Below are 13684 nucleotides of genomic sequence, written 5' to 3'. Positions count from 1 at the left end.
TGAAACATGGACTGTGGGAAAACCGGAATAGAAGAGAATCGAAGAATTTGAGATGTGGTGCTATAGACAAATGTTGAAAATTAGGTGGACTGATAGGGTAAGGAATGAGGAGATTCTACGCAGAATCGGAGAGGAAAGGAATATGTGGAAAACACTGGTAAGGAGAAGGGACAGGATGATATGACATCTGCTAAGACATGAGGGAATGACTTCCATGGTACACACAATCAGAACATTCAGCACGGTCGAAACTGGGCACGGGAAAGTCAGAGCGTCGTCACGGGGAAGTATCAACGTGGTCAACCATGGAGATATTGGTCTCTTCAAGTTCATTAAAGAGATTATAGCAACGGAGGGAGCCAGATAAATTTCTGAGATGTGGGGTAGGTATCATTGGACAGTGCGCGTCAAGAAAATGGTTTTCTAATTTTGAGGAGGATCGTTTTTACATAAGTTACTCTCCACTTTACGGGAAGACTTCTGAATTCGATAAAGATCGTTTGAATACATTAATCCACAATTATCTACGTCGGTGCTCTCGAGAACTGGCGCAGCGCGGGATTAGCCGAGCGGTCTTCGGCGCATCAGTCATTGACTGTGCGGCTGGTCCCGGCGGAGGTTCGAGTCCTCTCTCGGGCATGCGTGTGTGTGTTTGTCCTTAGGATAATTTAGGGTAAGTAGTGTGTAAGCTTAGGCAGCTGATGACCTTAGCAGATATCACACACATTTGAACATTTTTTTTAGAACAGCAAATGTGCTCAACTGTGATCATTCAATCATTGTAACACATATTCATGCAATAGTAATGGTTCAAAAATCGTGTACGTGGGCACCGCATGCTCTAAGCTAAAATTACATAAATCAGCTAGGGGCCATATGTGCATCTTCGCTTTCTCAGCATAAAGTGGTTCTTGAACAACACTGACCATTCGTATTATGTATCGAAACTGGTGACAAGAAATGCTGTATTTGCACTAACATAAGGAAAAGAAAGGAATGACTGAGCACAAACAAAGCAGCAACTCCCCGTACAGAGATCTCCGAGCAACTACAAAACACAGTCGTATGCGTCTGGTGGAACAGCGATGGTGTCACATACTACGAATTGAAACAATGCTATACCACGATAACACCCACCTGCATTCTGCTAAACTGACAGAAATCACTATACACGAGGTGGGGTGGGAAGTCACTCCGCACCCACCTTTTTCACCCGGTCCAGCGCCTTCAGATTTTCACTTTTTCCGATTTCTATCGAACAACCTTCAAGCACCTTTCTTTCCGGATGAGAATGCGCTCCGAACATGGCTCGATGAGTACTTCACCTCAAAATCACGTGATTTCTACAGTCGCGGCGCTATAAAATTACCGCGGCGTCGGCACACTGTTTTAAACAATGAAGGACAAAGAAATTCTTCCAATCCATATGTGGCATAGAGCAAACCAGTGCTTGAAATGGTGTTCGAATGCTCAGACTACCTGAGCCCCATCTTATTCTGTTACTCGCTCCTGTGAACGGGAACGCGTTCTGCAGCTCTTGGAGTCACTCGCGTCCATCTAGAAAAGCTTTTACTGAGTTTAATGAAGGGGATTTTGCCCTGATATATTCGACGATGCCCTTTGGCTACACTGTCTAAAGGGTCGTTCTAAGAAATACCAAATTAAGATCAACCTGAAGATGCCTAAATAAGGCGAAACGCGTAGTCGAAAAATAAAAAATTGCAACCAAGACTGTTTTTAACCAATAATGAAGGTCAAATTTTATTGATGATTTGTGTATCTATTGTGTTTATTAAACTTACGGGAAAATGTTACCAATTTACATATAAATGAAAACATATCAAACAATAACAATAAAAAGTAAATGAAGCCTGTTTACTGTATGCATTATGTTTACTGTACGTAACTAATGACGTCGTAAACAACTGTGTTTATCTCCTTCATTAAAGTGGCTTTCCCCTTTAAAATGTTATGTAATGGAAATTTCTTCACTTTTAATAACGTTCAAATGTCTTGGCCATACGTTCATTTTTCAACAACACTTACCACATTCCGTCACATTCTCGATCCAGAGACAAGTGTGAGTTTGCACTTGTCAAGTGATCGAGAATGTCGACGTGACACAATGTATCTAATGATTCTGACTGACATATTCCTGCCTTTGAAAATAAAGGACAGTCGAAACGCTTAAGGCCGTTGAAAACGAAAAGTGTGGTCAAGACATAAATAATGTTATTAAAAGTGCATCCAAGTGGCCGCGTAGTCTCTCAGCATTTACATGCAAGTTGCAGGAAATTGCTTCGCTAGCTTGTGATCTTATTGATTTACATTGTGAGCGCGAGCTCTGTTGTTGTAAAACCTAAACAATTCTTGTCTTTCAGATGTCTAATCACGTTTATGTAATAGCATTCAATGGAAAAATATCCAAATCGTCGTGCAACATTTGCAATTGGAGATGATAATAAAGCTCAATAGTGAAAGTAAATATTGAGAAGACACCAACTCACGATAGCCACTACTGTAACCCGAGTGAAAGCGGAGAAGATATGTTGTGTTGCAACTTGTCTGCTGAAGTTCAATTCTTTTATAGTGGCGGTTCGCGCATGCCCGCCCAGACGCGGGAGATTGCTGCGCTGCCAGTTGCACGCGCCAAGAGAAGCAGCGCCATAGTGTAGTATAGTTCGCAAACTACGTTTTGGGTGCAGCGCGCAGTTTATGAAGTAAAACCACCACGGCCGCATTAACCCTTTCTCTGCTTCAGAGACGTGCTCCCCGCATTCCGCGCTGTGCGCGATTTTGTCATCACTGCACTGCTCGCCTGTGCAGACATGTGGTGTTCTGAATGTTTTGACACACTTATCATTCGATTTCACCAAAATTATTTGGCCCAAAAGTTTGATTTTTCACATCTTCTTAACTGATACCTTCCCCCCCCCCCCCCCCCCCCCCATAAATGACTTAATTTTGTTTCGATGTTCAACGCATTTATTGTGTAGCATTAAATGTAGTAAATCATTGCATGAATTTTTGAAGAGTTTGCAGAGGTAGAAGTCCACAGCGTATACTTTCCATATGGTCGAATTTAGTTTCCATTAGAAATTTACATAAATTACAGTCAAAGGAATAAAATTCATGAAATAAGACACTTCGATATTCTTTTTAAATAAAGAAATTATTAAGCATCGAACAAGATTTGAACAGGGAGTCTTTTCCTAAGCAGTCAACACCTTAACCGTTACTCTAACACAGCTCGTCGTGCAATAGGATTCTTGCAGTAGTTTAAACAATCAAGCAAAATATCGACAAACTCTGTTGGTATCATTATGAATTACTCACGTTTCGTCGAAGTACAATAGGAAATAAACTATTATTGCTGTTCTTTATTGCGAAAAACCGGTTAGTGAGAATGAATTTCCTTGCTATCGCATGAATTAGGAGGTTTATTGCTTGTTTGATTTAATTAATTAATAGAATATGAAACAGTTGGTATAAAGAATGGTTTTTCCAAACTTTCTTTTATAGAAAGTCTGCTACCAAAGCATTGCTTTTGTTCAGTTACTTTATTTATGACTGAACGTTTTTAAAACTGAAGACACTCGACCGTGCTGTGCACTGCAGTCGAGCTCTGGCAACGTCTTTCTCTGTTCATTGGCTGACTGTGTTTTGTGACGTCAGATGCGCAGTACGAACCTAAACTCGGCCGCCGTCGTAAGTGACGCGCACTTATACACTCCTGGAAATGGAAAAAAGAACACATTGACACCGGTGTGTCAGACCCACCATACTTGCTCCGGACACTGCGAGAGGGCTGTACAAGCAATGATCACACGCACGGCACAGCGGACACACCAGGAACCGCGGTGTTGGCCGTCGAATGGCGCTAGCTGCGCAGCATTTGTGCACCGCCGCCGTCAGTGTCAGCCAGTTTGCCGTGGCATACGGAGCTCCATCGCAGTCTTTAACACTGGTAGCAAGCCGCGACAGCGTGGACGTGAACCGTATGTGCAGTTGACGGACTTTAAGCGAGGGCGTATAGTGGGCATGCGGGGGGCCGGGTGGACGTACCGCCGAATTGCTCAACACGTGGGGCGTGAGGTCTCCACAGTACATCGATGTTGTCGCCAGTGGTCGGCGGAAGGTGCACGTGCCCGTCGACCTGGCACCGGACCGCAGCGCCGCACGGATGCACGCCAAGACCGTAGGATCCTACGCAGTGCCTTAGGGGACCGCACCGCCACTTCCCAGCAAATTAGGGACACTGTTGCTCCTGGGGTATCGGCGAGGCCCATTCGCAACCGTCTCCATGAAGCTGGGCTACGGTCCCGCACACCGTTAGGCCGTCTTCCGCGCACGCCCCAACATCGTGCAGCCCGCCTCCAGTGGTGTCGCGACAGGCGTGAATGGAGGGACAAATGGAGACGTGTCGTCTTCGGCGATGTGAGTCGCTTCTGCCTTGGTACCAATGATGGTCGTATGCGTGTTTGGCGCCGTGCAGGTGAGCGCCACAATCAGGACTGCATACGACCGAGGCACACAGGGCCAACACCCGGCATCATGGTGTGGGGTGCGATCTCCTACACTGGCCGTACACCTCTGGTGATCGTCGAGGGGACACTGAATAGTGCACGGTACATCCAAACCGTCATCGAACCCATCGTTCTACCATTCCTAGACAGGCAAGGGAACTTGCTGTTCCAACAGGACAATGCACGTCCGCATGTATCCCGTGCCACCCAACGTGCTCTAGAAGGTGTAAGTCAACTACCCTGGCCAGCAAGATCTCCGGAACTGTCCGCCATTGAGGGGGGAGTGGATGAAGCGTCGTCTCACGCGGTCTGCACGTCCAGCACGAACGCTGGTCCAACTGAGGCGCCAGGTGGAAATGGCATGGCAAGCCATTCCACAGGACTACATCCAGCATCTCTACGATCGTCTCCATGGGAGAATATCAGCCTGCATTGCTGCGAAAGGTGGATGTACACTGTACTAGTGCCGACATTGTGCATGCTCTGTTGCCTGTGTCTATGTGCCTGTGGTTCTGTCAGTGTGATCATGTGATGTATCTGACCCCAGGAATGTGTCAATAAAGTTTCCCCTTCCTGGGACAATGAATTCACGGTGTTCTTATTTCAATTTCCAGGAGTGTAGATTGGGCTGCTGTTTGTCCACAGGTGCGACGGCCACCCGCATTGCCCGAGCGGCTACGACGAGGCGCACTGCCGGCGGCTGCTGGCCCTGCTGCCCGGCGGTCTGTACACCCTGGTGGGCGGCGGCGCGGGGGCGGCGGCTGCGGCGCTGGCCGTGGCGCTGTGTGTGGTGGCGGCGCGGCGCCGGAGGCGGAGACGACGGGGGCGGCGGGGCCGGCAGGCCGGGGGCGGCGCCGGCGGTGGGGGCGGGGAGAAGAAGCAGCGCGAGCCGCGGCGCGTCCCCACCGAGGAGCTGCTGCTGGACCCTGGCTCCACCACGTCCTCCTGACACCCGCACCAGTCTGTGGAGTTCATCCACGTGGACCGCGAGACCACCGTCTAGCGGCCGCGCTGGACACCGGGGCACACACACACACGCCGCGCTCGCTACCTCGCAGCCGCAGCAGCCGTCGAAACGCCCCACCCACGCACCCTCTCGCCGCTCTCTGCCGTGGAGTCCCACACATACTGCCCTTTTACTCGGTTCGTAGACGAGTGCAGTACGATATGGAGATGTCCGAGCCTGTTGGTGTTGCCCAACTTCTGAGTGTACATTCGTGTCGCCTGGTCCAGATACCATTTGATTTGCTTTTTGGTTACTGAAATGATTCTGATTTGTCTTCAGTGTCATTAGTCACTCGCTGCTTGTTTGTTGCTTACCTCAAAGAACAGTATTTTTATCAAATGTGCCCCACAAATAGTAAATTTTTGAAAAGAAAGTGGTATTCCGGAACTGCCAAGCTTCACTTTATAAATTACCCGATCGATCATCTGAGCACCTTCAGGTACTATAAAACTACGAGGGTGGTTTGAAAAGTTCTCGGAACGGAATAAAAAAAAGTACTTACATCATTGAAATTTCTTTATTTTTCAGTGTAGTCTCCTTGTAGATTAATGCACTTGGTCCAGCGATGCTCCAGTGCTTCGATCCCATCTCGAAAATGAGTTTCCTCCAGGCCTGCAAAATAGCTGTCAACTTCGTCTACCAGTTCTTCGTTTGAAGTGAATCTTCATCCACCAAGAAAAATTTTTAGTTTTGAGAAGAGATGAACCTTTATTGGAACCACATCAGGTGAATAAGGCGGGTGTGGCAACAATTCATACCTTATTTCGTGTAATTTTGCCACGACGACACACGTTTTTGATCCTGCGTCGAGTCGCTGCACCCATCTCGCAGATAATTTTTTCATTTCCAATTCCCAGTTAAAATGTGATATATCGGATGACATCTGGCAAGCGTGATCAATTTCACGCACTTTCAATAGGCTATCCTCCATGTCCATTTTGTGCACTTTTGCAATGATTTCTGGAGTAGTGACGCATCTTGGCAGACCACTGCGAGGATCATCATCTAAGCTCTCCCGACCAAATTTAAATTAATTTTTCCACGTGCCAATAGTTGAATATGGAGGAGCAGAGTCCCCCAGTGTATTCTAGAAATCGGTATGAATGTCCGTTGCTTTCATACCTTTCTTTACGAACTACTTAATCACTGCTCGAATCTCGATTTTTCCATCTTCGCAAATCGCTGCGAGGGAACAACGACAGAGCCACGTCACCACCACAGCTCTCTTAACAAGAGCACTGACATGACACGTGTTTACAGGCAAGAGCCCAACGAATATCACTTGAACAACTCGTAGCGCTATCACTGACCTCTAGTGGTGATTCTGAAAACTTTTCAAACCATCCTCTTATTTACAGCAACCTATTTGGCAATGTTCTTAAGGTGACATTGAATAGAGTCAAACCCTTCCTGCGTCACTGCTGTCAACAGTACAAGGCATTGATATATTTTATTACTGTTGATTGTAATGCATTTTGCTCTTGATGGTAGCGGCACAGTATTGTTTTCACTTTATTCGGGAGCACAGTGAGAACATTGTCACACTACAGGCTGTTGTACATGATTTTACGATACATGAAGGTGATCAAATGATCGAAACTGGTGAATTAGGAGCAGGTCTTGGTGGTTTTGAAATAATTATATCAACAACGAGAATACTAGTCAAGTGGCGAACTGAATATTGAAGTGCTACACTTTTTGAGCTTTTCTTTCCGTAAGTCGTTAATGATTTCACTTGCATAAAATCGTTGCCAATATAGCTCAGTGAACTTTGAGTTGGCCTTGACGACAAATTATGGAGTGAAAATGCATAGAACATATGAAATGTTCTGCAGACTGTTTGTTAGCTTTTGCTTTTCTTCGTATTCCATTCAGATAACACTTTTTCTTGTAGCAACACTCCTAATATTTTTCAATCCTGTCTTCAGATTCTGATTTTTGACTAATTGTTGCAAAAGCTTTGTTGACACTACTGCATCCAAGCCTTCTTTTACCGCAACATAAATGGGTTTAGATACACGGCATGAAAATGTAACCATTTAGTATTCGTTTTTTCTTCTTAACCTTACTATAAATGAAGTGTTCTTTTAACCAGACACATTGCACTTTTTATTTATAAACCTTCGTCTGTTGTCATTCTGAAAATATGGATACATAATAAGACGCCAGAGTTTTGCATCTACAGATTAAAAAAGGTTTTCTTTATAAATTAAAAAAGGTTTTCTTTATAAAAGTGGCTTAAAATTTATTTGTGGTGTCTTTGCCTCTTGTTTATACTTACATTTTCTGCAAACCGTTCCTTTTGCTTTCGTTGTTAGCGTAGGATGAGGTAGGAAGAAATTTGATTGCAAATTCACTTTCTCGTTTTGAATCCACTTTTTCTTACGTTCCATTGGCGCTATTTTCATTTCACCACACATTTTAAAGCTTCACAAAATAAACAATGATGCAGTTTCATGTGTTCCGCACTCAGCACAGTGTATATGTCTTTTTGTTTTTGAGTAGTAGGTATGCCAACCTGTGAATCCAACTTCGTGAAAAATTTGGTTAATAATACTCTTTATTTGCAACAAGCATAAGATAGTAAGAAAATAGTTATAATTGAGTGTAACAGCTGGTCCGGAAGATGGCCGTGCAAATGTTCGGTTTTTATCCGTTCATACTGAGCCCCCCATTACACTGAAATGCATATCAACACCCAAAGGCCTTGCCGCAGTGGTAATACCGGTTCCCGTCAGATCATGGAAGTTAAGAGCTGTCGGGCTGGGCTAGCACTTGGATGGCTGACCATCTGGTCTGCCTAGCTCTGTTGGCAACTGTGGTGCACTCACCCCTTGTGAGGCAAACTGAGGAGCTATTTGATTGAGAAGTAGCGGCTGCGGCCACGGAAACTGGCATACGGCCCCTTTATATCCGCATCCAGGACGCCTGTGGTAGGAGGATGACACGATGGCCGGTCGGTACGTTTGGGCCTTCATGGCCTGTTCGGGAGGAGTTTAGTTTAGTTTTAGCATATTAATAACATTGACAAACACGTTTATTTACATTCACGGTGAAAATTTTTGTTTTGCATATGATTCTTGCTGATGTACAAAACTGATATAGGACTTTAAAAGTTTCATTTCATCGTACGTCGACGGAACTCCTTTTTGGTAGTGTGAGGGCAGGTGGCGACATAAATCTTCCTGCAGAAGCCATATCAGAATCGTTTCAGTGACTGAGGTTATCTACTGACAAGCCATAGCAATATTAATTGTGGCCTTACATGCCTTAATTCTAACAATATTTTTTCTCGTCGGACTGCAGCCTTAGCGACGTATGGCAGCTATCCTTGCTTACAAGACACCTGTGCACAACAAATCGTACTCTCCAAAAAATTATGAAACACAACTTGTACTGCGCTTCAGTAAGCGAGTATTACAAAGAGGCTCCAAGCGGACTAAAGCAGCTTTTCTTCAAAGGAAAAGAACACGAGTGCGTGGGTGGCGGGCGATGTTCCTCAAACACGTGCAATATCTCCTCCTCCCAAGCTGTTCGGGAAAGCGGCGATCAGCGTTCTCCTTTTCTACATCCTTCCCCGGTGCCTTAATGAACGAATAACTCCACAGACTGGCAAATCAAAGGCATTATCAAGTGTAGGTTGCAATTTACTATGAAGTAACGTCAGACGAAATGAGCAGGGACATTTGTTATTTCGCAAAAGTGATATAAAATGTTAGATACTTCAAAGTTTATCATTCCCGTTATGAAATCTGCTCACACCATTCTCCGCGACTGAGTAACTATGTAAAAGTGTTGACGTGAATCGAAATTTCTTAAGTGTATCGAACAATGACTCTACAGAGGAAACAATGACTTGTCCAAGAGATAAGAGGCCACTGCCATATTTACTATATACTATAAAATAAAAAATAAACACCAATTGCAGCACTCCAAAATTATGCGTAATATACTTCTACCATTAATTTTTGAGATGATATTATTAGGAGTGCAGATATTTTCGATGAATTTCATTTAAAGCATGTAATTTGTTGTACTGAAGGGACAATGTTTGTGCCGCTTCATACTTCCAGAAATAATATACGTTGCATCATTTTTTGTATTGTGCACCGAAAATATTATTTAATTTTTACGTTAAAACTTCGAGACACAAAGTCTAAGTTTCGGCACGATTGTATTCCCACATTTTAATGAACACGAAATATGTAATATTCATTGTATTAAGTGTAACATCCTAAGTAATCTCTGTTATTTTAAAAAGTTGGAATTTCGTTAGTATTGTGTAAAAATTAGATTTCTGTACTGAAGTTAACGTATGCCACGAGTCTGGACTGAGTTTGTGCACACACATTGTCAGAGCACCTTGGGAGTGTTCCTTGTTACTAAAAATTATTGGCAATTTTGATATAGATTTCCTAGTCATACGCCGTAGTTGGTAGTAGTAATATACTTTTTGTACCTGAATGTGAGTCATAAAAATTATCTAAAAGAACGAACTGGAGAACCATCTGAATGCTGAAGGTGAGCAAGTCGTGCGTGTTCCATATACAAGAAAGGGATGGAGACTGCCAATACAACACTGCCCTTGCCAGGTGCTTTATGTGTTTTGTTAAAAATATTGCTGATAGCGTGTCTACTGGAAACTCATCGCTTACAAAGCATACGAAAGGGATTGCTCTACGAAGGGAAGAATACATATTTCAGTGTTTGTTTTCATTGACACATTGGCCGCACAAAACTGAAAAGAATCTCGTTTTTTCATTTTCTTCGGGGTTCTATGTATCATTCTGCAGTGTGCTAGAGAGAATTTTCAGACAAAAGTCCACAGCTATGCTCGTACAGGACTGTTTATTATTGACTTGTATACTTGTGAACGAATGGCAAAGGAAGAATGTGTTTCTGTTGTTACTAACGCACTGCCATACAATTTTTCTACAAGCTTGAGCCTATATACATCATAATTAACAGAGGATTTCATGTGGCTTCATGTTTTATGGCAAATGAACATATAAGCATACTTTCTTCCCCTAAAGTTCACCCTTTAGATTAAGGAACAGAAATGATACGTTCCCTAAATTGTTACTTTGAATATACAGACCTCAGCAGCTGAAACTAAAGCTTACTGAATTTTTGGCTGAAAGGTCTCAGTAACAGAAATCTATAATTAAGATCAGCAATAAAGACCATGAGTATATTATCAATTTTGTAGCCATCCTACGTCTATCACCTTACTAAATCAAATTTTTAGTATGTAGCAACGTATTTCTAGTTTGCCCTCTTCTTCTGACGACCTTCCAGCATTTACAAAATCTTTTAAGTGTGTTGTGATGGGTGTTCTCATGTAGCGTATTGAATATTTGGCACTTTGTAAATGAAATTTAATGAATAATCAGCCTCTATAATTTTGGAATATTATGTTTTGGCACTTAAATCTTCAACTACATAGTTATGCTTGACTAGTAACCAACTATAAAATTCTGAAACAAAGATATTGATAGAATCTCTTAAGTGCAATTCTATTGAAATAAAGAAGTACTGTTTCAGTTTCCTTTAAGTTAGAGACAAATATTCAATCTTTTCTAGCAGCGAAATGTCGTCCGCAGCATGAGCACCAATATAATGTGAATTTATTGAAAAGTAAGATAAAACAATTTAATTTTTAATCTAAGCTAAATGATCACCTAAATTATATGCAGAGAGTCTGGAACACGTTGAGACGTAGCAGCAGAATCCTGTGCACATGGAGCAGCTGAAACCAGTACAACTTGTTAAAATTTTAAGTCAGTGTATTGTCTGACAAATGGTTGTGTTCCACCAGTGCACACCGCTAAGTGGCAAATACTGTTGAACTGAATCCACTAATCGAAGATGGATCTCGTGCTCATAATTATTTTGTTGGTTTTTATGTTCTTAGTATTCCTGAGGCTGAAATATTAATAGAGCTGTTGCTTGTGCCGTACGTTTTTTCCTCAAGGAGCCTAATTTCGACCCTATAATACGTGTGTCATTTAAAACAATGATGTAAAGCACAAAAAAATAAAATCGTCTCCAATATGTGCTGCTTCCTGCGTCAGATCCTTTGTTGGTTGACATCAAGTTAAACACATTTCCAGCATAAGTTTTCGAGACAGTTCTGCATCGAGCCCGGTCGTTATTACGCTCTTCTTTGTGCCGCCTGAGTTCCTAAGCCTGGTACTGCGAAATTCGCACAAATGGGACCACGAACGTTACTGATTTTTTCCCTCGTAATTATATCAGCAACCGAATAGCAGTTCCTCGCAATGTAACATCAACATTACGCACGTAGCACGTCCTATTTTACAAGTATCCTTTGCAAAGTATTAATAGAAACAACCGGAGGGGGCCGACAGTAGTGCAAAGCGCTGCTGGCGGAATTTGAAGAAAGGAAAACCTTAATGCTTTGTCTAGTAGATCTCAGTAGACAAGACCGTATGCATCTGTATTAGCTAGTGGTAGTACACGGTAACAGTAAAGAAGACGTAGTTGTTCGACTGTGCGGTACAGTGTACCGCAAGAGCGGACAACGCACGACCGTAGTAATGGAATCTCACCACGTAGTACTCTCTATTTTGCTCCACTGGCGACCTTTTTAAAGCCGGACATGGAACAAGGTGCTCTTGGGAAGAAGACCGCACGTTAGAGATTCGCACAGCACACCACAAATGCACTTAACAATCATTCACTAATCGTATGTAAGTTTACTTTTCGTGGCAGTCATTATTTTTATATGCCAAACTATTGTGATAAATCTTTGGTGCAATATGCTCTCTTACCTAGATAAATAAAAAGTATTTAAATTGAAAATGTCAGTGTTTTTTATTTCAGCTAACCCTACTTCACTGCCTACAGATATCCCAACGATCCCTGAGACTCCATGTCAAACAATTTACTTGATTGTGAAGATAATGATGAAGAAATGAGAAAACTCACTTTCACCCTCATAGTTCCTATCTAAATATTTCCAAGCATCCTATTCAGCTGTCCAAAAAACGTAAATATTTTCTACCGTTGATTAGTATATTACACATATCTCCCAGACACACAATAAAAACCTCACAATTGAGGAAAACTACTAACGGCGCAATATATAATTCTGCCATTGTTCACACTTACGAGGAATGTGATTCACTCTCTCCAGTTCACGTGCTGCCAGGGTTTCCGTTGTTTCTAATGTCGATCATCCCTGCAGATCCTTGAACTTCATGCATTACATTTTGATTTCCTTGTCTGCCTATCTTCCCCAACACAAATTCTTTTCAGCTCTACAACTTACCTTTCTGATCACCCACTTTCAGCACGTATGTACAGCTTACACATCCAAAGAAACTCTGCAGCGAGATTCCCACCTACCTAGTCGGACACCCCTCCCCCGATCTTCCCAGTCACCGCTAAACACTTAATCTTGGCACGTCACAACGACACAATCAGCTATTTCACACAATGACAATCTCCATTAACAGACCACGAAACCTCTCATGAAAAAAAATCATACAATCAGATAAAGCCTGTGAACATAGAGTGCAAATAACTATGAACTGGTCATTCGGATGCTCAGAACGAGAATTCTGTCCGCACCATCTCCTGCAGACCAAGTCATGTGATTTCGGGTTGGTGTATTTTAGCTCGTACAGTTCTTAGCGTATTTTGAGTATTATTACTTTGCTGCTACAGATAGATCACCTTCATAAGTACCGTGAAACTTTGTATACTCTTTTTACAGACGTCTTAAAAATTTGATACCCTGAACTGAAGTTGGCTTAAAGATACGAAGAGCAATTATACTGTGCTTTTTCGTTACAGCACAATATATCAGATTTCACTTCGTTTGTAATTTTTCGATAACTGGATAATAAGTGACAGACAACAAAATTCTTTTGTGTTTGCCATTGCTCTTTTTCATGTTGTCGAACGTCTGTTCTAATTAATTAAGTTACAATGACACTGCAAACGTAGTCGAAGTGTCAAGAAAAGACAGAGAATTGGGAATTTTGAAATTGCCACAGTAAATACTGTAAGCGATTTGTGTCACCTTTTTCTTTTTACAAATACATATCTTTGACATTTTTTCACCATCCGATCGCAAAAATAAAGTCATACACTATACACAAAAAATAAAAGTGCTCGAATTCTT

The 13684-nt window shown here is 42.5% G+C and overlaps 1 protein-coding gene across 1 annotated transcript in view; it reads left to right on the top strand.

Annotated features, from left to right (window-relative positions):
* Positions 1-12351, top strand: part of LOC126355337 (uncharacterized) — a 475493-nt gene extending 463142 nt beyond the window's left edge. Inside the window, exon 15 of the mRNA XM_050005632.1 lies at positions 5172-12351. Coding sequence (XP_049861589.1) covers positions 5172-5475 — 304 coding nt within the window. The 3' untranslated portion in view covers positions 5476-12351. The remainder of the gene's footprint in view (positions 1-5171) is intronic.
* Positions 12352-13684: the final 1333 nt, after the last annotated feature.

The sequence above is a fragment of the Schistocerca gregaria genome, chromosome 3 (assembly GCF_023897955.1).
Source record: "Schistocerca gregaria isolate iqSchGreg1 chromosome 3, iqSchGreg1.2, whole genome shotgun sequence".
Lineage (NCBI taxonomy): Eukaryota > Metazoa > Arthropoda > Insecta > Orthoptera > Acrididae > Schistocerca > Schistocerca gregaria.
Note: the sequence above shows the minus strand (reverse complement) of the source record. Positions and strands in the feature narration are given on the sequence as shown.